Source organism: Sphaeramia orbicularis, chromosome 3 (assembly GCF_902148855.1).
Source record: "Sphaeramia orbicularis chromosome 3, fSphaOr1.1, whole genome shotgun sequence".
NCBI lineage: Eukaryota > Metazoa > Chordata > Actinopteri > Kurtiformes > Apogonidae > Sphaeramia > Sphaeramia orbicularis.
The window spans coordinates 4,740,760-4,765,944 of NC_043959.1; the positions used below are offsets into that span (position 1 = coordinate 4,740,760).

Below are 25,185 nucleotides of genomic sequence, written 5' to 3' on the forward strand. Positions count from 1 at the left end.
AAAAATGAAATAAAGAATAAATTAATGGGAATTAATTATCAATAAAGCAACTGTGAGTCAGTTGTAGAATGGCTGTATAGCTGAGTTTGTCCTGGGTGGATCTGGACTTCATTCTCATGCCTGGCCTTAGAAGGCCTCAGCATCGAGGAGGTGCTTTTGTTTAAATAGGAAAGTTTTGTCCAACAAATGTGACATTTAACCTGCAGAAAATAATATGAATAGTAAACTAAGAGTCACTTTGAAATGAATTTGAATTCAGATAGATCAAGTGGAAACCTCAGAGGAAGAGGATGAAACAACAAGGAAATTCAAACAAATTCCTTATATTCTGATATGAGATCAACATGGTCCCACATGGCGGAAACCTTTCTTTTGGCTTGAGGCTGCTCCAGAATTCTTGATGAATTTGATGATGAACCGCAAAAGATCAGAGGTTCTTTTGGCAGATGCATCTCGTTGACAGATGTGCTTCCTCATAAACACAGTTTGGCACCTCAGTGTCAGTTCCAAACACTTCCTGTATCGGTCACATGACTTTCTTGACGCGATACGCGCACCAACACGGGGTTTTGCACCATGAGCTTGTCGTGTAAAATTTACAACCAAAAGTGGGAGACATCTCTGGTCTCTTTGACAGTATTCCCCAGTTGTATTTATGTCTGTACTCCCATCTATGTTGTGGAGCTTCGTCAACTAACAGTCACACAGAGCCAAAGACAAACTCAGAGATCAAGCAGAATTCGAGCCGCATAAAGTGTTTTTTCATACACAAAATAAACACTGAGTTGACATCTGCAGAAACAACTGACTTTTTCGCTCTGGGAGACCACTTTTATACCATCACAAGTAGGTTGGGTTTAGCTACAAACCATACCCATTTTTATCATATTTTGAACATTAATCTTGTCACGTCGGAAACCCCCCTCTTAGCTTGTCCCCGATAGAGTGAGGTTTCTTTGGTGTCGGTCAGGATTGGTCAAACATATATAAATATGTAACTTTTTCCCGGAAAATGTAAGGTGCTTCCCAGAATGTTCAAAAATTTCTACTCATGTACTTCTTTTGCACACCACGTTTTCCGGAACTTTCCATGAGCTCACATGTTCATTCTGCCCGCCCCATTTTGTAACTTTGCATGAATTCACGTGTTCCTTCAATGGCTGCACGTTTTCGTTCTTTTTGTGGGTCTCCCAGGAAAAAAGTCAACCACTCTGTTACAACCGTCACATTGTACTGAAATTGAACTTATGGCATGCAAATGAATAGTTTTGATTATTAAATTAATACTTTGATTATAAAATGAATACTTGTGAATATAAAATGAATACTTTGATTAAAATGCTGGTTTTTTGACACCACAAGCTTGACGCATGCGCCGACGCATCGGTGTTGCCGGACCCATCACTACGTCGGGGGCAGACAGGACAAACTTTTATGAGAAAAGCAAGTAAAGAAAAAGAAGGACACAAAGAAAACAGTACAAGGAAAAGGACTCTGGAATGACTGCCGGTAAGCATCTGTGATTTTAATTTCCAGATGCTGATGAATCTTATTTTGTTTGCTGAGTGGGTCACCTGTTTAATTTAATCTAATCGGACAAATAATATTTATAATTTCTGTCTGTTAAAAAGCAATCTGTGACCAGTTATTGTAGATCTTGTCATGATTTGTGAATTACACTGTTAAAATATTTTAGTTAAAAATACTCACTTAAAAATGATGCACTGTTGAAAAAAATCTGTTAAAATGAGCTAATTTGTTGTTCATTTAAAAATTATATATATGTGTAAGTATATGTGTGTGTGTGTATATATATATATATATATATATATATATATATATATATATATATATATATATATATATAAATAAGGCCTGTAACGGTACACAAAATTTTTGGTTCGGTACATTTTCGGTTTTGAAAGCCACGGTTCATTTTTTTTTCAGTTCGGTACGGGAAGAAAGAAAACCCCTCAAAATGTCTTTAATACATTTATGAATTTTTAAAACATTTTTCCCCCAATTTTTGGACACAATAGAATATAGAAAAACAGGAATATAATTCTGCTGCTATAAATCAAATAGAAAATAAAATAAATTATTAATATTACTAAATGTATTTTAAATATTAGTATTGCACTTTTCTCTGACAGGTTGTTTTGAACACACAACAAAAATCAAATCACAGTTCTGTCAGTTCACAATCTGCATAAAAATACCAAAAAAATTCCACATGAAGTGGAACATTAACAAGAGGACAAACTGGTATTCTCTTTAAACAAACTGATGAGCAACACTGACAACAAAAAATTAACCAAATTATTTATTTTAGGACAGAGAACAAACTGTTTAGGCCACTTTGTGTATGTGCGTGCGCGCGTGCAGAGTGCGATTTGTCTTTTTTTTTTTTTTTGGTCGGAGCCGGGGTGGGGGGTCCATAACTAACGCTGGCGTGAAACGAAAGTGAAACTTTATATACTTTCAACGTCCAACTCCTAGGTTCTATTCCTCTATTATACAGCATACAGGAGAGAGAGAGAGAGACAGACAGACAGACAGACAGACAGAGCTAGTGTAAGTGTTTTAGAACTACTGTAGTTCATAGGGGCCAAACAAGGTTTGTCTTATTAAAATCTCTTTCCCCGTTGTTGTCTTTCACCAGGACCTGAACTGATCCCAAACGGACTGTAATAATGGTGGAGGGTCTTCAGTCTCTTCCTTCCAGGTTCACATTATATTTGTTTTGTTTTGTTTTTTTTACATTATAACAGCTGCTATTTCGTATTTCGGGTCAATGTGCACGTCCGTTAATATGTCTATGTGGAACTTGCGCAGATTTAAAGTTCTGCATCAAACAACGTCTTCCGTTCCTTTTTCTTTTTCTCAACATACTGTGCCGTTTCAGTACAGCTGTGTACCGAACCAAACAGGTGTGTACCGAAACAGTTCAGTTCAGTACGTGAACCGTTACATATATATATATATATATATATATATATACATGTGTGTGTGTGTGTGTGTGTGTGTAAAAATCTCTGTATGGCAAGTTTGCTAAATCCAAGTTTATTTAGGCCACTACTGAGATGGTTACATCTATGTTAACTGAAACCTTATGGATTTATTGTAGGTTTTGATATTCAACAGTACTTGCTAGCTCAATTGTAAGCCTGATCATTTTTCTAATTTGTCTGTTGTTTTGTTTTTGTTTTGTTTTTTTTTAAATTTTGCAGGGTTTTTTCACCTGTGCAGTTTGAGAAATAAAGCATTAAGTGCACCGAGTGAAGTCCTCTGACTGTTTGTGGAGTCCCTTCCCTTTCAAGTGTGGCAAAGCTGTGCCTCAACAACACATGACACTGTGTACTTATCAAACATCACCAATTATAAATACAACCGTTTAAAGAATTTATGGGTAAATTTTCATTTTAATGGACTTAAAGCCATCACTTTTGGACTTTGTGTGAACCTGACTTACAGTGTAAGACTCAATACAGCCACCAGATGAAGCCAAAGTAGCAGTCTGTAGATGTCAATCTGACCCAAAGAAAAAGATGTAGAACTAGAAAAGTGCTCGGAGAGCACAGACCTCAGCCAATGTAGATCAGTAACAGTACAATGCAATACCCCTTTGGTCATTTCTGGCCAGGGGGTAAAAACCACATATGCATATGGTAAACAAGAAGTGACAGAAACATTTACAACTAGAATAGCACTCAGAGAGCGCAGACCTCCACCCAGGCAGATCCCCCCCCCCACCATCACCACCTAAATTTAATCATTTGTTCCTTGTGCCAGTATCAACATTTCCTGAAATTTTCATCCAATCCGTCCATAAATTTTTCAGTTATCTGCACACGGACAGACAGAAAAAACAACGCCAGCAAAACATAACCTCCTTGGCGGAGGAAAAATTTACAGTGAGAGACAGAGAGAAATGGTCACAGGATGAGTGTCTGGTGGGATGCTAGTCTTCTATTTTTCTGTAGCACTGATTTGTCTGATTTGGTTTGTTTGAGGTTTGCAATATTTTTTCTTTGTTTTACATTTTGTAATGTAGATGTTATGGCAGTTCATGGTGTATTTTGTATGTCCAAATGTAACCACTGTATTCATAAATAGCAAAATGGCATTCTTCTATAAATGGATGCACAGAAGACACTAATGCAGTTAAGTGAAATGTTGAAATTAAATTAAAACTTCAGGAGGATCTCTAGATTCTACTGACTGTGTACTTCTCCCTTCTGTCTTGACACTGAAAAGGTGTCAGTGTTTAAGTCTCTGTGCAGTGTTGTTGAACCACAGTTACTGAACAACCTCTGTCCTCTGTGGATTTCTAATATGACAGGCCATCAATGTGACCCTTGGATGCTCAGGTTTTGGAATAATAATTTCAAATGTCCTCCTGTTACTTTTATGAGGAAAATTATTTTTTCCTGCCAGTAATTTATTATTTCTTTATAACATATGTTAAGGAAACATATCATGTGCCTTTTTGCTAGATTTCTGTCTCCTATTTGCACAATAGAAAGTCAAGATTATTAAGATCCATCCATATTCCCCACCCAGTATATGAGTTATTACCCTCAGGGAGACGCTATAGAGCAAGCAGGTACAAAACCAACTGTTATAAGCTCTCTTTTCTCCCAACATCCATAGCACTGTTGAATAAGAAGCCTGCTATGTTAATGGACCTTAAGCCCCTTTCTTTCATTCAACCTGTCTAAAGTCTGGCTTTTAAACTACCCATGTTCTTACTATTTCTGTGTTTTAATGCTTACTCTCTTTACTTTTTCAGGAAAGGAATTACTCCCATCTTTTTTAATTAAGTTGTTGTAGCAATTAATTATATTTATTCTAGATATTTTACTTTGGAGGGTAAGGTGCAGTATAGGTGTAATACATAACTGTGATTATGCTGATTCCAAAGTTTTTTGAATGAGTGTGTTTTGTTAATGTATGAGTCTGAATGTGAATGCAGCAATGTGTAGCACTGTTGTCCAAAACAAATTCCCTGAATGGGACAATTAAGTTTATCCGGATCCTGATCTTAAAGATGGTTTCATAAGTCCCATTTATGACAAATGTTGAATTTTTCTACTTTGTCAGAAAGGCCCAAGAATTATTTCCAAAGCTGTGTATTCCCAAAGCAGGAATACCACACATCTGGGACACATTTCCTCAGGGGAAGAGCAGAAAACTCATACTGTTTAAAGCATATTGTTAAAATGTGGGTGAGATACATGACATCCAGACAGTTGACAAGTGAAAGGAAAAATCTGATAGAGTGGACCTTATGCAGAGTCACTGCATGGGTTCATGACAGTATTGTACACTACGTTGTTTTTGGGGTTTTTTTACTATTCACTTGACAACCCTTTCTCACATTTCTCATACTTCCATCATGCAAAAACATGAGTCACAAAAACTGAGTTAAAAACTAAAATACTTTCCACATATTGATACACATACTGTACTGCACAAAAGTCTTACACTTTGTTGTTTGTGTAGGATTATAATGACTATATATATGCATTTGTCAGTCTGTTTCAATATATTGTACATAGCCTATAAGTGAAAAATACATTAGATTGGATTAGATTAGATAAAATTCAATAGAACTTTATTGATCCCCTGTGAAATGAAGGTTTCACTATCTGTACAACATCGAATGTATGCATATGAGAAGAATTAGAAGATTAAAGCCGCAAGCGGCACTGAAAGGCCCTCGCCAAGGGCACATCCAGTACGAGGATGTCCATCATTCAGCAGGTGGTGCTCTAGCACCACATTTGAATGTCTTCTGATGAATGGGTGTTGGCCTGGGAGATTAACAGCAGATTCAAATTTGAGCCAAATCAGTGTTCATATGTCTGAACTGATGCAATTTTTGCAAAGGTAAAATTTTAGGGGGCGCTATTGTGTGAAATTTCAATGTCTTCTGATGAATAGGTGTAAGCCTGGGAGATTGACATCTGATTCATATTTGAGCCAAATAGGTGATTGTATGTCTGAAATGCAGCAATTTGAGTAAAATTAAATTGGTAGGGGGCACTATGGAGCCAAATTTCAAATTTTTCCAGTGAATGGGTGTAGGCCTGGGAGACTGACAGCTGACTCAAATATGAGCCAGATCGGTGTCCGTTTGTCCAAACTGATGCAATATTGGTTAAGGTATATTTGTAGGAGGTGAAATAGTATGAAATTTCAATTTCTTCTGATAAATGGGTGTAGGCCTGGGAGATGGATAACTGATTCAAATTTTAGGCAAATCGGTGTTTGTATGTATGAACTGAGCCAGTTTTTGTAAAGGTTAAATTTGTAGGAGCCACTATAGTGCAAAATTTCAATGTCTTGAATAGGTCAATGAATGTCAATGAATAGGTGTGGGGCTGGGAGATTGACAACTGATTCAAATTTGAGCCAAATGGGCGATCATATTTCCAAACTAAAGCAATTTTAGCACAATTAAATGTGTAGGGGGCGCTATGGAGCCAAACTTTAATTTCTTCTGATGAATGTGTGTAGGCCTGGGAAATGGACAACTGATTCAAATTTGAGCCAAACTGGCGTTCGTAACTCCAAACTGAAGCAATTTCAGTAAAGGTAAATTTGTAGGGGGCGCTATAGTGCAAAATTTAAAATTTTTCCAGTGAATGGGTGTAGACCTGAGAGATAGATATATGAGTCAAATTTGAGCCAAATTGGTGTTCAAATATCCAAGGTGAAGCAATTTTTATAAAGGTACTAAATTTCTGAAAAAACTTTGCGACCTTGTTGCACAAAAACGGTGACACCGATCCCCAAAAATTTGGCTAACTTTTGATGCCCCACTTCTCTAGATACTGTACACCAGCTTTGAGCTCATTTGGCCAAACGCCCAAGGAGGAGGTAGTTAAAATACAACATCAACGAAAACGCTGCAATTTGGAAATTTCAATCCAACATGGCCAACTTGCCATTTATTTAGGGCGTGGCCATAATAATGATTTTGTTTGTCTCCTGATGATGACTCCGGGTACTGATTTTCAGGGCTCTGTGACAAACTTTGCATGGGACAAGGTCCCATTGGCGTAATGTATTTCCACTTTTCAAGGGGGCGCTGTTGCAACATTTGTTTATCGACATCTATGAAATCTATATGTAAATTCAATTTCATCCACTTACACATACATAGTCACTAGTAATGCACTTATCAGTCCCACAAACCTATAGCAGTAAAACTCCACTTCTAAAGCCTACATGTGGAAAATAACTGTACCAGTCCCACATTGTCTTTATCCAGCTCTGACTAGCCATCTGCTTGCCTTCCATAACTCCCCTCTTCACACTAACCCAGGGGTCAGCAACCCTGGTCCTAGAGAGCCACTATCCTGCATGTTTTAGATGTTTCCCTCTTCCAGCACACCTGATAGTCATTATCAGGATTCTGCAGAGCTTGATGATAGGCTTATCATTTGAATCAGGTGTGTTGGAAGAGGGATACATCTAAAACATGCAGGATAGTGGCTCTCCAGGACCAGGGTTGCAGACCCCTGCTCTAACCAATCCTGGTTCAAAGGTCACCATACATTTTTTGTACTGTCACCACTATGTGTTATATATTCTTGTATGTTAATGCAGATGAACAGCAAGCCAAAGTCAGTTTTCACGAGCCAGGAAAGCGGATCGTCTTTCTTGTTCCTTTAATGTAATGTATTTCCACTTTTCAAGGGGGCACTGTTGCAACATTTCTTTACCGACATCTACAAAACCTACATGTAAATTCACTTTCATGCACTTCTGAATTTTGGGGCAAAATTTGGTGAGTTTTTGTAAATGTTCAGGGGGTCAAATTTTTTGCTCAAAGAGCAGGAGAAGGAAAAAACAAAGAAGATTAAGAGGATGATTTAAAAAAAAATAATAATCTGAGCAGGAACACATATCCATTTCCATGGCAACCATATATTTGGCCTTATGTGAAAGGTCTCGAGGTCTCCCACATCACTGTGGGGTCCAGTGTTGTGCAATTCCACACAAGTGACTGACCCCGACTGTGCGTCACCCATTGACTCCCATTCATTCCAAGCAGATGTAAATATGTGGTTTGTGTACATGAAATGTACATGTTCAGAAAGGTCTCACTGTCGTCAATGTGAATATGAGTTTGAGTGGCGACAGTGGTCAGAAGCGACCGCATCATGGGCATTTTCGTCCCCATGCCCCCACTGTGGACTCAATAGGCCCTGCACTGGCGTTACTTGGCTCGGGCCTAATAGAAAAGGAAATAGTAATAACAATAACTATAAAAACAGTAGTGAAAATAGGCAATTGTCGTACTAGTGGTATTATATAATAAAGTAGTAGTAGTAATAATAATAAATAATTATATAGCAGTGGCCTCAGAGCTTCCCTAAAAACCTAGAGATGCAATATACTCCAAGGAAATGATCTGCGCCCAAACTCAACAACAACAAACATTACACACTGGAATAAACGACAAACAACATTGCACAATGGATATATGTAAAAACATTATCATCTGGACAGAGAAAACAAGAGTGTAAAGTGTAAAGAAAAACTTAGGATGTTCTGAAGTTGGCACCACAACATCAAAACAACTTCCAGACAATTGACTGAAGAGAGTTGAACATATACTCATTCCAAAGGGAGGTCACATTAAAAACTGGCCTGTAGAAGTCATTTAGTTTAGATTTTTTTTGTATCTTAACAGGTGGAGAAACAAAGGTGGTCATTACAGCCCTGCAAAAACAAAAGACAAAAGGCAGCCTTAGACTTTGGCACTGAACTGTATTAGATTTCTTGGGAGAAAGCAAAAGAAGTATCAGCGACTCAAAATAAACATTGTCTCTGTTATGACATCATCAGCCTCATGATGAATATACCTAGATTATTCAGTCCTAAAACAGTACTGTCGAGTTGCATTCAGGAAAAATGATCCTGTTGTCAAATCCATTTCAATAAACTACCGAAGGAACTGAAAATCACCCATATGTAGTTTTTTCTTTGTTGATTATCAAAAAACCACACATTTTCAAAAGAGAAATACTAGCAATTTATTTAATATTTTCAATAAACTCCCCTTTAGTATATTTCAAACAGGTCACCAATATTTACAACACACCTTTATACATACTGTGATTTAAAAGGAAACATCACCATACAATAACATACTCTGTAAAGTCAAAAATCAGACAAAACACGAGTATCCCTACATCTGTTACATCTGCTCAAAGGCACTAAGGTTAGACCAAAAAGTGATTCAAGAGGTTTCAGTAATGAAAGATTCATAAATAAAACACGAAAAGGCTAATAGATAAGTGCTGCTACAAAATACAAACTATCTGTGACTATTCAGTAACACATGATAGAGTCAAACAAATGGATAATCGACATATATTAATGTGTTCTTTCTGCTCATTAATGCTCTTTCTTCTCTACATTGTAACAAATAAACCTCAACCTCTTGTTTTAATCACAAGTTTCCATACCAAGAGCTTTTGGTCTTGCTTCATCTTGATTAGATCAGTAAAAAAGAAAAAATAACTTCCATCCCCTCACCCTTCATTAATCAGCAGCTTATTACAAGAAAACATACAATTCATGTTCATCAGTAGTGTAAGACATTGTACGGGCTACTTTAACCTTCCGTTTTCACTTCTGTACAGCTGTCAAGCCCATTTTACAGGATATCAGTATCATGTAACCATTATATTCATCTATAAGTGTGTATTTCCACACTAGAAAAGTCCTTTATCTTTTGACCAGTGTCTTTAGCAGTAGCATGTTTGAAAAATATAACCTTTTTCCTGATAGCCCCTCTGCCCAATTTCCAGAAAGATTAACGTACTTTCCATCATTTCCCAGAGTAAGCTTTGATTAATCCTTCTGTATACTGAGGAAGGTGGTGGAGAGTGCAATAACATGTCAAGTTTTACAGTGTGTTCTGCGTAAAGCCACCTCCTCTTTAAAGTCAATCTTAACATGAGCCACAAAAAAGTGGTGATTTATACTTGCCCTTTCAATAAATAATCAAAACTACACTGTCCAAAACAAATGAAGTGTGTTGGTAAATGCTCGTCTGGTTTTGCTGCTCTGAGAACAGACTAGAGGGTATTGGTATTGTTTGATTAGTTCTGGCTGAAGGCTCCCTGGGCAGCGGAGGTGGCGGCACTGGCTGCAGCCGTCTGGAAGGTCCGGTTAGTCAGGACGCCCTGGGAGAACTCCTGCTGGGCTTTACTGAAGCTGGCCCCAGTCCTTCGGTACTTGGAATGGACCTGAGAGATCCAGAGAGGATAGGCATGGTTTAGAGCAGAGGCAGGTTAGAGGATCCTAGGTCAAACCACAATTTGTACAGGAACTGAGACAATTAATCAACTCTAATCAATTTTAAAAAATTATTCCATTGCAATTTTCATGAATCGAAGTTTCGTTTCCTTGATTTCACTGCCACTAAACATTGGTTCCACTGTTGTGTTTCATACTGACGCTTACTGTGATGCACATGATGCCTGCAACAACACAAAGTTGTGTTAGTTCCATCTTAAGTAATTAGGAAGTTGGATAGAAAATCAAAATTGCCACAAATAAAATGGAGGGTAGCTCAAGAGAGACGAGGACAAAAAGGCAGAATATGCTCACTTTCCTTCATTGGAACCAACACTTACTCCTTTGAACTTTTAAGCTTTCACGCAAACATTACAAATATTTGGGTTTATTTTTTCTCTCTCTCACACACAATAAACAAGTCAAATGCCATCTACAAACAATATGTGCACTGCAGTCTTCAACCTATTTGGATCCAACTTACTTACTAACAAATTAAGATGGAACTAACATACAACTTTGTGTTGCTCCTGGCATCAGGTGGATCACAATAAGTGTCCGTGTGAAACATAAAAGTGGAACCAATGTTTAGTGGTGGCAAAATTAAGGAAACAAGGCTTTGATTCGGGAAAACTGTAATCAAATAATTTGTTTAATCGATTTAAGTCAATTAATTAATTGTCAGCTCTAAAAGAGTTGTACTTAAATCTGCATGTAGAGTTCAGAATACAGAGGTGTTCAGTCCACTTGACCTCAGTCATTCTCTGACAGGCTGAAGCTGTTATACTGCTCTTATTTGAACCACTGCACTCACATTGTACATGTCAGATATTGCTATGTGTGTACGAAAAATCCAATAAAAAGATTTATAATATATATCTATATCTATCTATCTATACATATATATATATATATATATATATATATATATATATAGATAGATAGATAGATATATATATAGATATATATATAGATATATATACACACAGGGTGGGGAAGCAAAATTTACAATATTTTGAGGCAGGGATTGACAGACATTGTATGACCAATTAGTTTATTGAAAGTCATGAGAATTTATTTGCCACAAGAAAATTGACATAATAGAAAATGTTTTTATTCTATGTGTCCTCCTTCTTTCTCAATAACTGCCTTCACACGCTTCCTGAAACTTGGTCAAGTGTTCCTCAAATATTCGGGTGACAACTTCTCCCATTCTTCTTTACTAGTATCTCCCAGACTTTCTCGTAATAGTTTTGCTCATAGTCATTCTCTTCTTGACATTATAAACAGTCTTTATGGACACTCCAACTATTTTTGAAATCTCCTTTGGTGTGACGAGTGCATTCAGCAAGTCACACACTCTGACGTTTGCTTTCCTGATTACTCATATGGGCAAAAGTTTCTGAAAGGTATGGATAATAGTGTTAGGTATGGTTATGACATCAATATATGTTTGGTTTCAAAACAATTGACGTAGTGCCTGCTGAGAAAAACAACCTAAATGTTCATTGTAAATTTTGCTTCCCCACCCTGTATACATACATATATATATATTATACACACACACACACAAATATACTGGCACCAAATATGGATGTTTTTATAAAAGGTCCTCCAAAGAGATTTCAAGAGTTGGAACAATCACACACAGAAGTTTCAGTGTCTGTATGTGTGTGTGCTGAAGATGAAGTAAGCAAAAAGTTCATGAACCTGTTGGACCCTGGTTCATGTCAATTGTCAAATTCTGTGAAAGCTATGAGAAGTTACTTCATAATTTTTCTTTCTTCAGTTGCAAAGTCTCCAAGACAGACTAAGAAATAGGACTGGTTCAGTTAACTTTCACTTTAACAATGGGGAAGAAATCAGTGTTTCCAACTCCTCAGTAAGGAAAGAGTCATCACCTAATTTGCTTAATTGTCAAGGTGCATGTGATTGTAATGACCGATATAGGGGAGAGGAATAACACTGTGGGAGAGATAAAACGTGAGTATAAAAACACCCTACAAATGAACTACACTCTGTCAATTCTTGTTTTTTTTAATGTCCCAGTTCCAACCCTCTGTCTTTATCTGGCCTTGGGGAACAGCTAAAGTGACCCAAAAGAGACACTCTGGAGGAGCTACTTCGGTTAGATATTTATATTGTTTACTTGTTTCGTTTTTAGCTTCATTTTCTTCAGTTTGGTTTGGCTTTTAACCTTACAGTCCACTTAGGAGCCTTCAACAAGTCACGGTAAAACATGAACATTTTTAATCATAACATTTTTAATTTTCAGTCCACATTAACAATCTAAATGAACCAAAAAGACACAATAGAGAAAACTGTCAATGGCAATGGGAAGGATTTATATTCAGTACAGTGATTTGTTTTAGACAAAAAACCATACATGCTTTCATGTCAGAGTCTCCAAAAGTCTCCAATAACACCAGAAAAAGTTGATAGATTTGTCACTAGTCACTTTTTTGATAAAGAATGTCTAGATAGGTCTGAAAAATCACTAAATATACCAACATAGTGTCTAAGTTGGATGCCAATGCAATATACCTGCACTAACTTCACCCCTGGTCTAAATGCAATGTTGATATTATTAGTAGAAAACACACTTATCAGGGACATACCTGACTTTAACAATAGTCATGGAAAAATTTGCATGTTTGAAGGATAGACAGATTTACATATAAAAAAATACATGACTGAAAACACATAGTGTGTATATTTATTTTAACGCAATGGCTACTGCATTTTGTTGCCACAGAACCAATCATGGATACTGTCACATGAACTCATTAACCTCTTGTTGCCACAGTACTAAGGTGATTAGGGGTGTAACAGTAGGGCGAGTGTTTGCGTTCTTCACATAGGCTACATGTATTCATTTGGCACACCTCCGTATTGAAACTGAAACGGTTCGGTACAAACAAGTGCACCGTTACACCCCTAGTGGTGATATATGGTGTATACGCCCTGTACACACAACAACGAAATTATGTCAATCTGGAAAAGTTTAATATCGTTTCGGCCTTTCATCCACATGACATCAGCGTTGTCAGTGCCCTGAAACAGTATTTTTGGAGAATGGGTCCCAGAATGGAAAAATCTCACAATGCCACCCTCACATTACCATATGGCAGTCCTTCTCAAATAGTGGGGTGTGCCCCCCTGGGGGGGCGTGGTGCGATGCCGTGTGACCCCGGGGAACATGCTTTTTTTTTTGTTGTTGTTGTACTAGAATTAAGTGTAATTGCACATCCACAACAGTAGATGGCAGTAGCGCTCTCATTGTCAGAGTGTGCGGAGGTAGTATTAGCTCTATAGTGTAGGGTGTTTATTACACCGAGAATGTGCACACACAGCACAGAACGGGAGATATGAAGTGCAGTGAACAAACCCTCAAGAGACACAATGAAAAAACATCTAACAGAGATGAAAAGAAAGGCAGAGAGAGACGGAGATAATGAGACAAATGAAAGTCTCCTGAAAGCTAAGATGAGGAAATATGACAAACCGTATGTAGCGCTTGGCTTCACTGTGACCACAGTGAGAGACGAGGAAAGACCGGTGTGTTTACTGTGTCTAAAAATGTTGGCAGCGGACAGCATGAAGCCAAATAAATTAAGGCGTCACTTACAGACATTACACCCCAATCATGCTGATAAGCTGCTTGAGTTTTTTCAGTGAAAATGTTGCCAACAATCATCCCGCTTTGTGAATGCTACTTCAGTAAACCAACAAGCACTGTTAGCATCATATAAGGTGGCATACCAAATTGCTCAGTGCAGGTTAATGTGTTTTATACAGACCTGATCAAAATCTTAAGCCCAGTTGAAAAATAGCTAGAATTTACCTTTTGCACGTTTGGATCTTAATGAGGTTTTAAATAGAGCTACAATATACAAAAGCAAGAAGGGGGAGTGAGACAAAAAGCACTTTGAAAAAGTAATTTATTGAAAACAACAAGTAAACTGAAATAGGCTGTTTATCAGCTGATCAAAAGTTTAAGACCGCAGGCTATAAAAGCCAAAATCTGCTCAAAATTCTCATTTTCTGTCGGGCATTCACACGGTCATGCCCTCCTGATGGCTAAAGCTAAGAAGCTTTCTCTTCTTGAACGTGGTCGGATCGTCGAGCTGCATAAGCGAGGCCTCTGGCAGCGTGCCATGGCTGCTGAGGTTGGACGCAGTAAGACAGTCATTCTAAATTTTTTGACAGATCCTGAGCATTATGGAACAAAAAAGTCAAGTGGTAGACCCAAAAAAATTACACCTGCGCTGAGCCAGAGGATCCGATTGACTGTCCGTCAAGACACAGGGCGGTCCTTGACCCAAATTAAGGGCCTTATTGGTGCCGACTGCAGCGCAATAACCATCAGACGGCATCTGCGGGAACAGGGTTTCAAAAACAAAAAACAAATTCAAAGACCTCGTCTCCTACAACGCCACAAAACTGCCCATTTAGACTTTGCCAGGAGCATCAAACATGGGACATTGAAAGGTGGAAAAAAGTTTTATTCTCTGATGAGAAAAAATTGAACCTTGACGGTCCAGATGGCTTCCAACGTTACTGGCATGACAAGGAGATCCCACCTGAGATGTTTTCTACCCGGCACAGTGGAGGGGGGTCCATCATGATCTGGGGTGCTTTTTCATTCAGTGGAACACTGGAGCTTCAGGTGGTGCAGGGTCGTCAAACGGCGGCTGGTTACGTGCAGATGTTGCAGCGGGCATCCCTCATGACTGAGGGCCCTCGTCTGTGTGGTAACAGCTGGGTTTTTCAACAGGACAACGCTGCAGTTCACAATGCTCGCTTGACGAAGGACTTCTTCAGGGAGAATAACATCACTCTTTTGGACCATCTCGCATGTTCCCCTGATTTAAATCCCATAGAGAACATTGGGGATGGATGGCAAGGGAAGTTTATAAAATGGCCATCAGTTCCAGGACAGTTGATGCCCTTCGTGAAGCCATCTTCACCACTTGGAGCAATGTTCCCACCAGCCTCCTGGAAACACTCGCATCAAGCATGGCCTAACGAATTTTTGAAGTGATTAACAAGAACGGTGGAGCTACTCATTACTGAGTCCTACTGAGAAAATTTTTTGTTCTGGTTTGGAGAGTTTTTTGTAATTTTTTGAGCGATGGTCTTAAACTTTTGATCAGCTGATAAACAGCCTATTTCAGTTTACTTGTTGTTTTCAATAAATTAGTTTTTCAAAGTGCTTTTTGTCTCACTCCCCCTTCTTGCTTTTGTATATTGTAGCTCTACTTAAAACCTCATTAAGATCCAAATGTGCAAAAGGTAAATTCTAGCTATTTTTCAACTGGTCTCAAGATTTTGATCAGGTCTGTATATTGTGCTCCTGAGTTAATGTTGCTGATCAATTTGATTTTTATTATTATTTATTGATTTCATTCTATTTTTCAGTATCAAATGGTTCAATTAGTTGGTCAAAAAATGTTTATATTCTAAATAAGGATTTCATTTTTAAATCTTTTCTGTTACAGACTAAAAAACAATGTTAATAAAGTTATTCTTTGTTGTAAGTTGATCTATATTTCTTTCTTTTTTTTGTTTTCTTTAATGTTAATAAGGATACAATGTTATGCAGAGGTGTATTTATAACAATTTCATAGACAAATGATAGTATTTATAGTCATGGCGGAGAGTGGGGGGCGTGAAATATTTCCTTCTTCCAAGGGGGGGCATAACAGAAAATAATTGCGAAGCACTGCCGTATGGATAGGCAAAACACCAAAAGACCCTGGACGTAACCCCATGCACATGCTTACTGCATTCTACTGTGATTTTAGTGTATCCTGTGGCTCTGTCTGTGTTTGTGTGCAGCGCCACATATAGGTGTGGCTTATGTATTACAGCATTTTAACCCAGTTTTCCCAGTTCCACCTGGACGCAGATATTTCTTGAGACATTACGTATATGGACGCACAACTTTTACAATCCGCGAAAGAAAAATACTATGAGCATTGCCGTCGTTAACCCTAGCCTTTTCCTGTAACCAGATAGGCACATGGCATGTGCGATGCTTATTGCCACAGTACTGTGGCAGCAAGGTGACAGGTTACACCAGTCCACACATGACATAACGAGTGTGCTGATTGGTTCTGTGGTAATAGACAAATGAGAAAGTTAGTTCCACAGTACTGTGGCAATAGCCACTTTGTTATTTTAATTGAAGTGAAGATTAATATTTCAAAACAGTGGTGCATGTGCTTTGGTGAATCCTAGTGGTGATATGTGGTTATAGTGCATCTGAAAACTGACTTGCATACTGCACCCTACCAAAAAATAATTTCACTAGCCGCCACTGCACCCAACGGCAGGATTATTCCAACAGACTGTGAGATAGTTTCTCCTAACTTTATAAGCATTTTAAGGCTTTTATCGAAACCAAATCACTAAAACTGAGGACCTAAACTAAAACTAAACTACATGAAATGTCATTTTGCAGATCTAATCAAATTTTTCAATGTTTACTTATAATTTCCCTAGCTCTTCTACATTTTTGTACATAGGAGTAATAATAATAATAATAATGACGGACCATAATTGTGTGACAGTACAGATTTTTTTTTTTTTTTTTTTTACAGTGAAAAACTTTCTTGTAGGAGGTGTCCCAGGACCCCCTACTGTTGGCAGGGAAACTCTTACTTTAGTTGTACAGACATCCTGGTGTATTGTAGGTCATTAACATTACATCAGTTAACATACAATCAATGTATGTCGACATCACTATTGTCATGGGTAATGAAATAAGGTAATATTGTATCTTGACTGATGTCTAACGTAAAATATATACTGACAAATTAAGATTCTTAATAGCTAATACGTGTACATATGAACTATAACATACAAGCTGGAAAACAGTTTCATACCATTTTCAGAAGGATGATGGCCAGGATGGCGTTTACAGTGAAGAAGCCGGCCACCACCATCATGACCACAGCCACAGCTACATTGGCATTAATCATGCTGATGGCTGCAATCCATCCACTGTTAAGAGGAAAGAAAATATAAATAAATTAATGCTTTTTTTTTTTTTTTTTAAATCAATCTTCAGAGCACTGTTTTGAAGATACTACAGACACCCTAAACTGGAACAAATGACCAATGGAAAAGCATTCACTGCAATGAATAACTGATGGAAACTGAAAAATGTAATACATCATGTAACAGAAAAGAGACCCAAAGAGAAATTAACACAGACTTACAAAGCAGAACCCCAGAGAAGTTAGGGCAGCAGAAATCTGTCAAAGAAAGGCAAAAGAAGAGATAGAGGGAAGAATGCAGCCGCTAACACACAGGTGTGAAGGATGAAACCACACAGACACAGATTTACCAAGACTCTATCCCAAGATAAAAACAGAGGTTTTATACTGAACCCCATTGTTAATGATGAACCACTTTCATTTACACCACACACTGAAGCTCCCATCCAACATTCAGATAGGTCACTTAATTTATGACACTGACCTGTTTCCCCACTGAGGGATTCCTACTGTCTGGATGATGTACACTGCAACTTGGAAAAAAAACACAAAGAAAAAGAAGAAGAAGCTGAAGGAACTGTCAGACCTGGGGGTGAAAAGAAAACATAAAAGACAAGCCATTATTATTCATTGTGGAATTTATAAAATATAGAGTCACTACTGTCAAGACTTTACAAAACTATAAAATATAATCCATAATCCATATAATACCACCACTTGTAATTTTAATGAAGAAAGACACACAACTGAAATGTTACATGAGCTTCTATGGAATATTTGTGTATGCAGGTGCTCAGTACATAATCTCCCTCTAAACCCACAGGCTGTTTACATCATAAGGGAGGAGTGAGTGTCTATCTTTCTGCTGCTTGTAAGGCTAATTATTTTCAGTTCTATATGTGATACATATGAGAGAATATTTCAGCTTTAATAAGATGCAGGTATATGACTATACCTGAAGGCCTTGTAGACTGGTCTGTACCAGCAGATGAAGGACACAGGGGTAAACAGGATGAACCAGAGGATTGACAGACCAAAATCCACACCATGAGTTGAACTTGCAATGAAGTATGCCAAACAGGCCAGGACATTCAAGAAAAGAGTGGTACTGTGGACTAAGGCACACAAACAATGAGCTGGACTCAGGATTCAAGACAAAAACTGTACAAAAAACACCACTACCTGTACTCAGTAAAAGTCTGACGTATAAGACATATTGAATAGACTAAATGTGCAATTAATTTCTTCTCTTTTTAGACATTGTGCTTCTCTCACATACTCATTTTTAGTGGATACCTCTGTATTTACAGACAACATTCTGTTATGGGTCGTTTGAACTATTTTGCTGCATTTAATTTCATGTTGTGTTTTAGTGTTTTTGTGTGCCCAGTGAGTCCAGTGTAACATTATGCAACATCAAGTGTCTCCACAGAAATGTGGTACTGCAGAAAATCACTACATTGACAATAGTATTGGGTTACATTAAATTCAGGTGTGTCATTCCTAACAGGAGGCTGGGCTGCAGCCTACAGATATTTTTATATATACTTTTATACAGTTGTTATTGTTGTTGTTATTTCTATATAGATATTTTTAATACACCTTTTTACTTTTATACTTTTTGTGGTTGTTTCAGCTGGCCCTTTTCATATTTTTACTACTTTTTTCGCCTATTCAAATAATCATTCAATCAAACTGAATAAAAAAAAAAATCCATAGATTCATAGATCATAAAAAGAATAGATAGCTATAGCGCTAGTTTACACATTATATAATATCGAAACTTTTTTACAGAGAAAAGCTCCTGATGAAAACAGGTAAAAGTAGTGTTAATATCACAAACTTCCTTATTTTTAGGTGCAGCCAAACTAACTGTGCATAATAAGACTGCACTTACACATCCAGAGGTAGTACATCCTCTTGCAGATCCTGCGGTATTCTTCTGGGATTTCCTCATCAAAGTCTTGATAGAAACAGGGTTTCATAGGGAAGAACTTAGGAAGAGGTGGCCAGTTGTTCTCTTTGACTGCCAGGAGATTTCGCAGGTGGATTAGTCTTATTCTAGAGTTTTTCTACATATGTAAGTATGTAATGACTGAGCAGTTGTCATGTGCTTACCACCGGTGTTTGTTGTCGTGCCTGCCGTCTGTCGATTCTGAAGCTCCTGCTCCTTCCGCTCCAGCTCAGCAGCTTTCCTCTCCAGCTCCTCCTGCTGTTTAATCAGGTTGGCCTGAGCAGCAGCTGCAGTTGCCTGGAAAATGATAAAACTTTAGAACCCACATTAAATACTACCACTTCATCAATAAAGGCTTTTTCTTTTCTTGACTACACTACAGGTTGAATCCATCCCACATTCAAATTGATGTTCCAAATTTGAGGATACTGGTGGACTAATAACTGGCACCACAAAACAATATTTATTTCATAGTAATATGGCCCCTGCTTAAGGTGAAGACACACCAACCCAATTTTCGGTGGTCGGACGTCGTTGGGCAGTCTGGCGAGGTCGGTGACATGAGTCTGTTTGGTGTGTTCCGTGCGATCGGCCATCATTAATGGCATCACCATTCTTTTCAGCCAGTTCAACATGTGTAACTGGCCACTACCCAGTCGTTCAGTCAGACCAATCTAATTGGTAGAGGGATAGCCCTTGACAAGTGAATCAGTGAACGAGAAGTTTACATGTGAATACAGGTATGTCAACATACTTGACACTATTATTGTCTTCATTAATAGGCCATGAATTTCTCATATCATATCTGAATGACTGCCAGTCAGTGTTGCCTATGGACTTCATTCATTCCATGAAATGAACACTGTTAGCATTGTTAGCAAAGTGTGATTTCTCCTTAATTTTCGCCTGCAACATCTTTCTTCTTCCACAAGAAGAAGCTAACAACGCCAGTATCTTCTTATTACTAGCCATCCATTCAAAGAGTATAACAACAACAACACTTCTAGACTACTCAACACTCTCTGCTGACAACAATGACTGATGACAGTGAGCTATGTGTTTTGGTCTAGAGAGATGTTCCGCCATTTCTGGTTTTACATCTCGCGCAAGCGCAGAACGTACACTGGAGTTGGTAGTCAATTTGGTGTGTTCTTCACACTTTTTGACCGCGTCAGGGAGATGGGAACCGACTCATCACTTGGGCTACCTTTTCTAGTGATGATTGGCAGTCGGGTTAGTGTGTCTTCACCCTTAGGTAACATGACCGCAACAAAAATAGGTACAGGCACAAATAAAATAATTTCCTACTGGAATACAGCGTTGAAAAATTACAATCTGTGACACTGGAGGATTTAAAGCTGCAGTGTTCGAGAGCTGATAGTTGTTTTGGCATTACTGATCAAAAACTTCAGTGAATACCTTTGAGCATTACAATGTAATTTAAGTAGTCAGAGAGAAAACACACAAAAAAAAGGGTTCTGTGTTTTCAGACAGAAGGGGGGTTAAATATTTGAACGACAGCTGTAATTACACATCACTATTAAGATTTCTTTGCTCACCAGGGAAGCTCAGAAAACTGTCTTCTCTCCTCCACAGCTTCAGATTCATATCTTTTAAAATGCAGTCTTTTGATTTGGACTGAGAAGAGAGATCTGTAGAAGAAGGGTGGTTTTTATGGGACTTCTGCAACTTTAATCCTTACCTTTGACATTTTATCTGACCATTGTTTTCCAGGTAGAGGAGATATAAAGCTATTGACAGGTAATCAAATAAAATGGGCTGTTACATTAAAAAAGATAATTTCTTAACATTATTATTATTATTATTATTAATTTCTCTGAATTTGAACATCATTGGAAACTTTTGATATAATTTGAGTACACAAGACAGAATATATGTTGTGAATTTAGGCTTTATTAGATATTTAATGCAGCAATGTTGTGTATTATATCCTAGTTGTTGTTGTGAATAGACTCTTGAACTCCTAGTGATGGTTGGTTGTGATTTCACACTTAATTATTCAATTTCCCTGTGTGTTCGTGTGTCTGACTCACTTGTGGGCTCTGCTCCACAGAGGTCTGGAGGACGGCAGGCTGAGATGAGGCAGCAGAGATGGGGATGGTTGTACCAGTGTGGCTCCCCTATCACACAGGTTGAGGTTATATTTAGTTTTAGATGCATATACAATCATTAATATAAAAAAACATATATGGCATTGGTCATTATGTAGAAAAGGCAAACCCTGTCAGGTGCAGTGAAGGGGTTGAAATCCCCAATGCTTTCTGTGACTCCGCTGGTGACTTGTGTTACCGAGGCATCCTGAAACAGAGACATCAAACAGAACCTGTGACCTCGAACAGTGTTTGATCGGCCGAGGAAGAGCATTTGAACACTTGCTGTATTGTGTCACACCACATTATCTATTAATAGTCTCTTGGCCCTGGAGGACTTCTCTCTCAGCTTAAACACAGTTTATTGGGTTTGAACAAACCAAAAGATTCCAAAAAAAAAAGCCAAAAATTCTTAAACCTGAATCTAGAGCTGAAACAGAAATTAAACAATTAATCAAATTAAAATTGATTTAAAAAAATGTATTTGATTACAAATTTCCTGAATCCAATCTTCGTTCCCTTAATTTTGCTACCACTGAACATCAGTTCTGCTGTTGTGTTTCACATGGATGTGGACATGTGACACACAATAGGTAGGACCAACACAAAGTTGTATGTTGGTTCCATCTTTAGCCGTTTGTAAGTTTAATACAAATGTGTTAAAGACTGCTGTGCACAAACTGTTGGCATAAATAAATAAATAAATAAATACATAAGTGTGTGTGTTTGTGTATACTCATACTCTATTTTCTGGTAAAGGGGATATGAGTCCATTGACAGGTAGCCTAATCAAAAAAAGGGCTGTTACATTGAATAAATTAGATTCTCTGAATGTAAACATGATTGGAAACATTTGATATAATTTGAGTGTACAAGACAAAATATATATAGTAAGTGTAGGCATTATTAGAAATTCAATGCAGAAATGTTGTGTGTTATACTTTAGGCTAATTGTTGTCATGAACAAACTCTTGAACTCCTAGTGATGGTTAGATGTAATTTTAACAACAGTATAAAAGTATCTAGAAAAATATCTATAGATATTTATTATATACTTTTATGCTGTTGTTATTTCTATATAGATTTTTTTTTTTTTTTTATTTACGTACGTGTCCATTTACTTTCATACTTTTTGTGGTTGTTGTTTCAGCTGGTTCTGGAATAAAGGACAAGTTGTTTGTCACGTGTCTTCACATTTTTACTTTTTTTTTTCGCCTATTCAAATAATCGTTTAATTTGATCAAAGAAAATAATTAATGGGTTAACCGATTACAAAAAAATAATCGATGACTGCAGCTCTACCTAACTAAATCAAGTATTGCTGCCTACCTTGAGACGGAAACTTGTGAGTAAAAACTAAAACACACATCACACTATGCTGTTATAGGATCCGGGTTGGGCACAAAATCCAGAAAGAAGCCACTAGTTTGTGCTAATGGCGTGTTAAGGACGAGTCATACCTGACAGACTCACTTCATGCACCTGTCCGTGTCTGCTTACCTGTGCAGGTGACTTATAACAAACCCCGTACACCGTGAGCGCCTGTTTTTTCGGTTAATATCCACGATAAGTATAAAATTAGACCACAATATACCATACTTCTTAATAATGACGCTTCACTTAAAAAGGAAATGCTGACCAACCCCAGCAACCAACCAAACAGGTTTTTGTTGCAGCATTTCTTTTTTTCCCCAGCCTTCACTAAAGAGAAGACGATAAGCTTTACAAGAAACTTGTTTCAAGGGTAAAAAACAAAACAAAAACAAAAACAAACGACACCCCTACCTGGAAAGGGTTAATGTCCACCGGGTCTACAAAGGGATTGCTGTCAAAGCCCGACATCTTGGTCAAAGTTTGGGATAAACAAACCAACTGGTCGTCTCCCGGTGGCTGCTCGAGCTGCTGCGGACACCAGGCCCTGTCTGCGCATGCGTTCCTGGCTCGGTGGCGTACGTCACCAGAGGCGGCGTCAGGTCAGTTCTCGTCAATTAGCGATCCGATATTTTTAGAAATCATGTCGATTGGTTCCAAACGCACGGTTCTCGTGACTGTCTCAGCAGTATTACCTCGGTTTTACAATGCCCTCTAGTTTATTGTGGTTACTTGGAGCGCGGCCCTTGAAAACTTGTCTTTAACATGTCTCAACTGCGTTCAGGCTTTGTGTGAATTATAAATAAATACTAAATTAACTTGACAGGAACCAAGAAAATAAATTTCCTCTATTGGCTGTTCAAGTAGCTCATGAAGCACTGCAAATAATGTAATTATCTTAAAACATGTCCTCTCTTTATTGTTTTGTGTGTGTGTGTGTGTGTGTAAGACAACAAGACTGAATTCACAACACTAAATGCGTTTATGCTCCTACAATTATGTATATTTAAGTGAAGTTAGATAATGGTCCGATTAACTGTTGGAGCTGTGGTAAGGTTTCAAAAATTTGGAAATGTAACATGAAACAAGACAAAAATCTAATTTTCAGTGATGAAATTTCATGGCTGTATCTTGTAATAGTCATCTCTCTCTACCTTCTTACCAGTCTTAGTGTAAGGTAGGTACACATTAATGCAAGATTTGTGGTCACTTCAAACTTCTTTTTCACTTAAAGATCTCCGACGTAAATTTTCATCACTGATTCAGCTACAAGTAGATGATTTAAGGCACTGTTATAATTTGCCCTATAACTGTTCAAGCTGTTGCACATGCCTTCTAAGCACATTCATCCACACCAGCACATTTTATAATTTGTACTAAATTGTGTGTCTACAGAAAGAAATGATGCACTTATTTCTACTATATGTAATCATTTTTTTTTTTTTTTGGTAACCTAAGAAAAGTAAATATAAAAGCATAATTTTCTGTCACTACAAACCACTTTATCAATTAAAACACCAACCAACTAAATTCTCATTATTTAATTTCAACATTCAGGTAATGTAATTTTCAATTTGTCTTCTAACATGTTCAAGCTGTGGCCCACAGTTTCTAGGTACTTTGTAAAATGAAACAAAAACAATGTTACAAAGTATTAGAAACTACATTGTATTGATAGAACTGGTTGTTTTGATCAAATGTTTGGAAAAAGTGCTGTAAAATTTACCTAATAATGGGTGACTAGTTATCCCACTTTGTGGAATTTCCAAGCTTTTTTCTTCTTCCTTGCTCTATTTAAGATGATGAACCACATATTGAAACAACCTTCTCTACTTTGAAGGCAATGCATGAATGGAAGCATACAATCACATAAGACCACTTAAAAGAAGTGAAAGTTTGGCTTCCTTTTATGGTCTCTGTATATGTAGCTTGAGAGGGAAGGGAAAATTGCATTAAATTATAATTGTTAAATTATTCAAGGGCTGAGGGTCAGTTATGCACATCAGACCTGATATCAAAATATGTGACTCTTTCTCAGCATCAGTAGTGTGATGTGTCTCACACTGTCCCATAAGTGTATTATTTGGCCCGCATTTGTTTATTCTGGACCTGTGGTAAATTCATGCCCAAATGTGATTATGAATAACCCTAGACATGGTCAAAAACAAAAGGTCTGTGCATTACCTTTTCTGTAAAGAACAGGAAAAATAACTTTAGGACTTGTCATGGCATTTGGGAAACATGCCATGAATAGTATTTTTTGTCTATTTTAATGAATCAAACACTCAAAAATATAAATTACATCCAAATGTTGGAAAATCGCCTTTCCTGAATAAATGTCTGCAGGTTTGCATTTGCCTAGGTCATCATTCTTCTAGGTAGTTCTTCTCGGTTCAACTGGACCGGTTTAGCTCTTTTGAAAATG

The 25,185-nt window shown here is 37.6% G+C and overlaps 1 protein-coding gene across 1 annotated transcript; it reads right to left on the reverse strand.

Moving 5' to 3' along the window:
* Nucleotides 1–9,025: 9,025 nt before the first annotated feature.
* On the reverse strand, nucleotides 9,026–23,329 carry scamp2l (secretory carrier membrane protein 2, like). Its single transcript, XM_030123448.1, has 9 exons — nucleotides 23,175–23,329; nucleotides 21,520–21,597; nucleotides 21,333–21,419; nucleotides 19,443–19,575; nucleotides 19,222–19,350; nucleotides 18,280–18,439; nucleotides 17,809–17,910; nucleotides 17,211–17,328; nucleotides 9,026–10,271 (listed from the first exon to the last, which is right to left on the reverse strand). Exons 1-9 carry the CDS (start codon nucleotides 23,229–23,231, stop codon nucleotides 10,125–10,127), a joined length of 1,011 nt encoding a protein of 336 aa, XP_029979308.1. The 5' UTR covers nucleotides 23,232–23,329; the 3' UTR covers nucleotides 9,026–10,124.
* Between the last annotated feature and the right edge of the window lie 1,856 nt (nucleotides 23,330–25,185).

What these genes read in the sequence shown, in the direction of transcription:
- scamp2l (XM_030123448.1), bottom strand. Translation starts at nt 23,231, where the DNA reads ATGTCGGGCTTTGACAGCAATCCCTTTGTAGACCCGGTGGACATTAAC. An exon ending in CACGACAACAAACACCGGTG is followed by an intron (nt 19,351 to 19,442) that starts GTAAGCACATGA and finishes ATCTCCTGGCAG; the next exon opens with TCAAAGAGAACAACTGGCCA. An exon ending in GATGTACTACCTCTGGATGT is followed by an intron (nt 18,440 to 19,221) that starts GTAAGTGCAGTC and finishes TGTGTGCCTTAG; the next exon opens with TCCACAGTACCACTCTTTTC.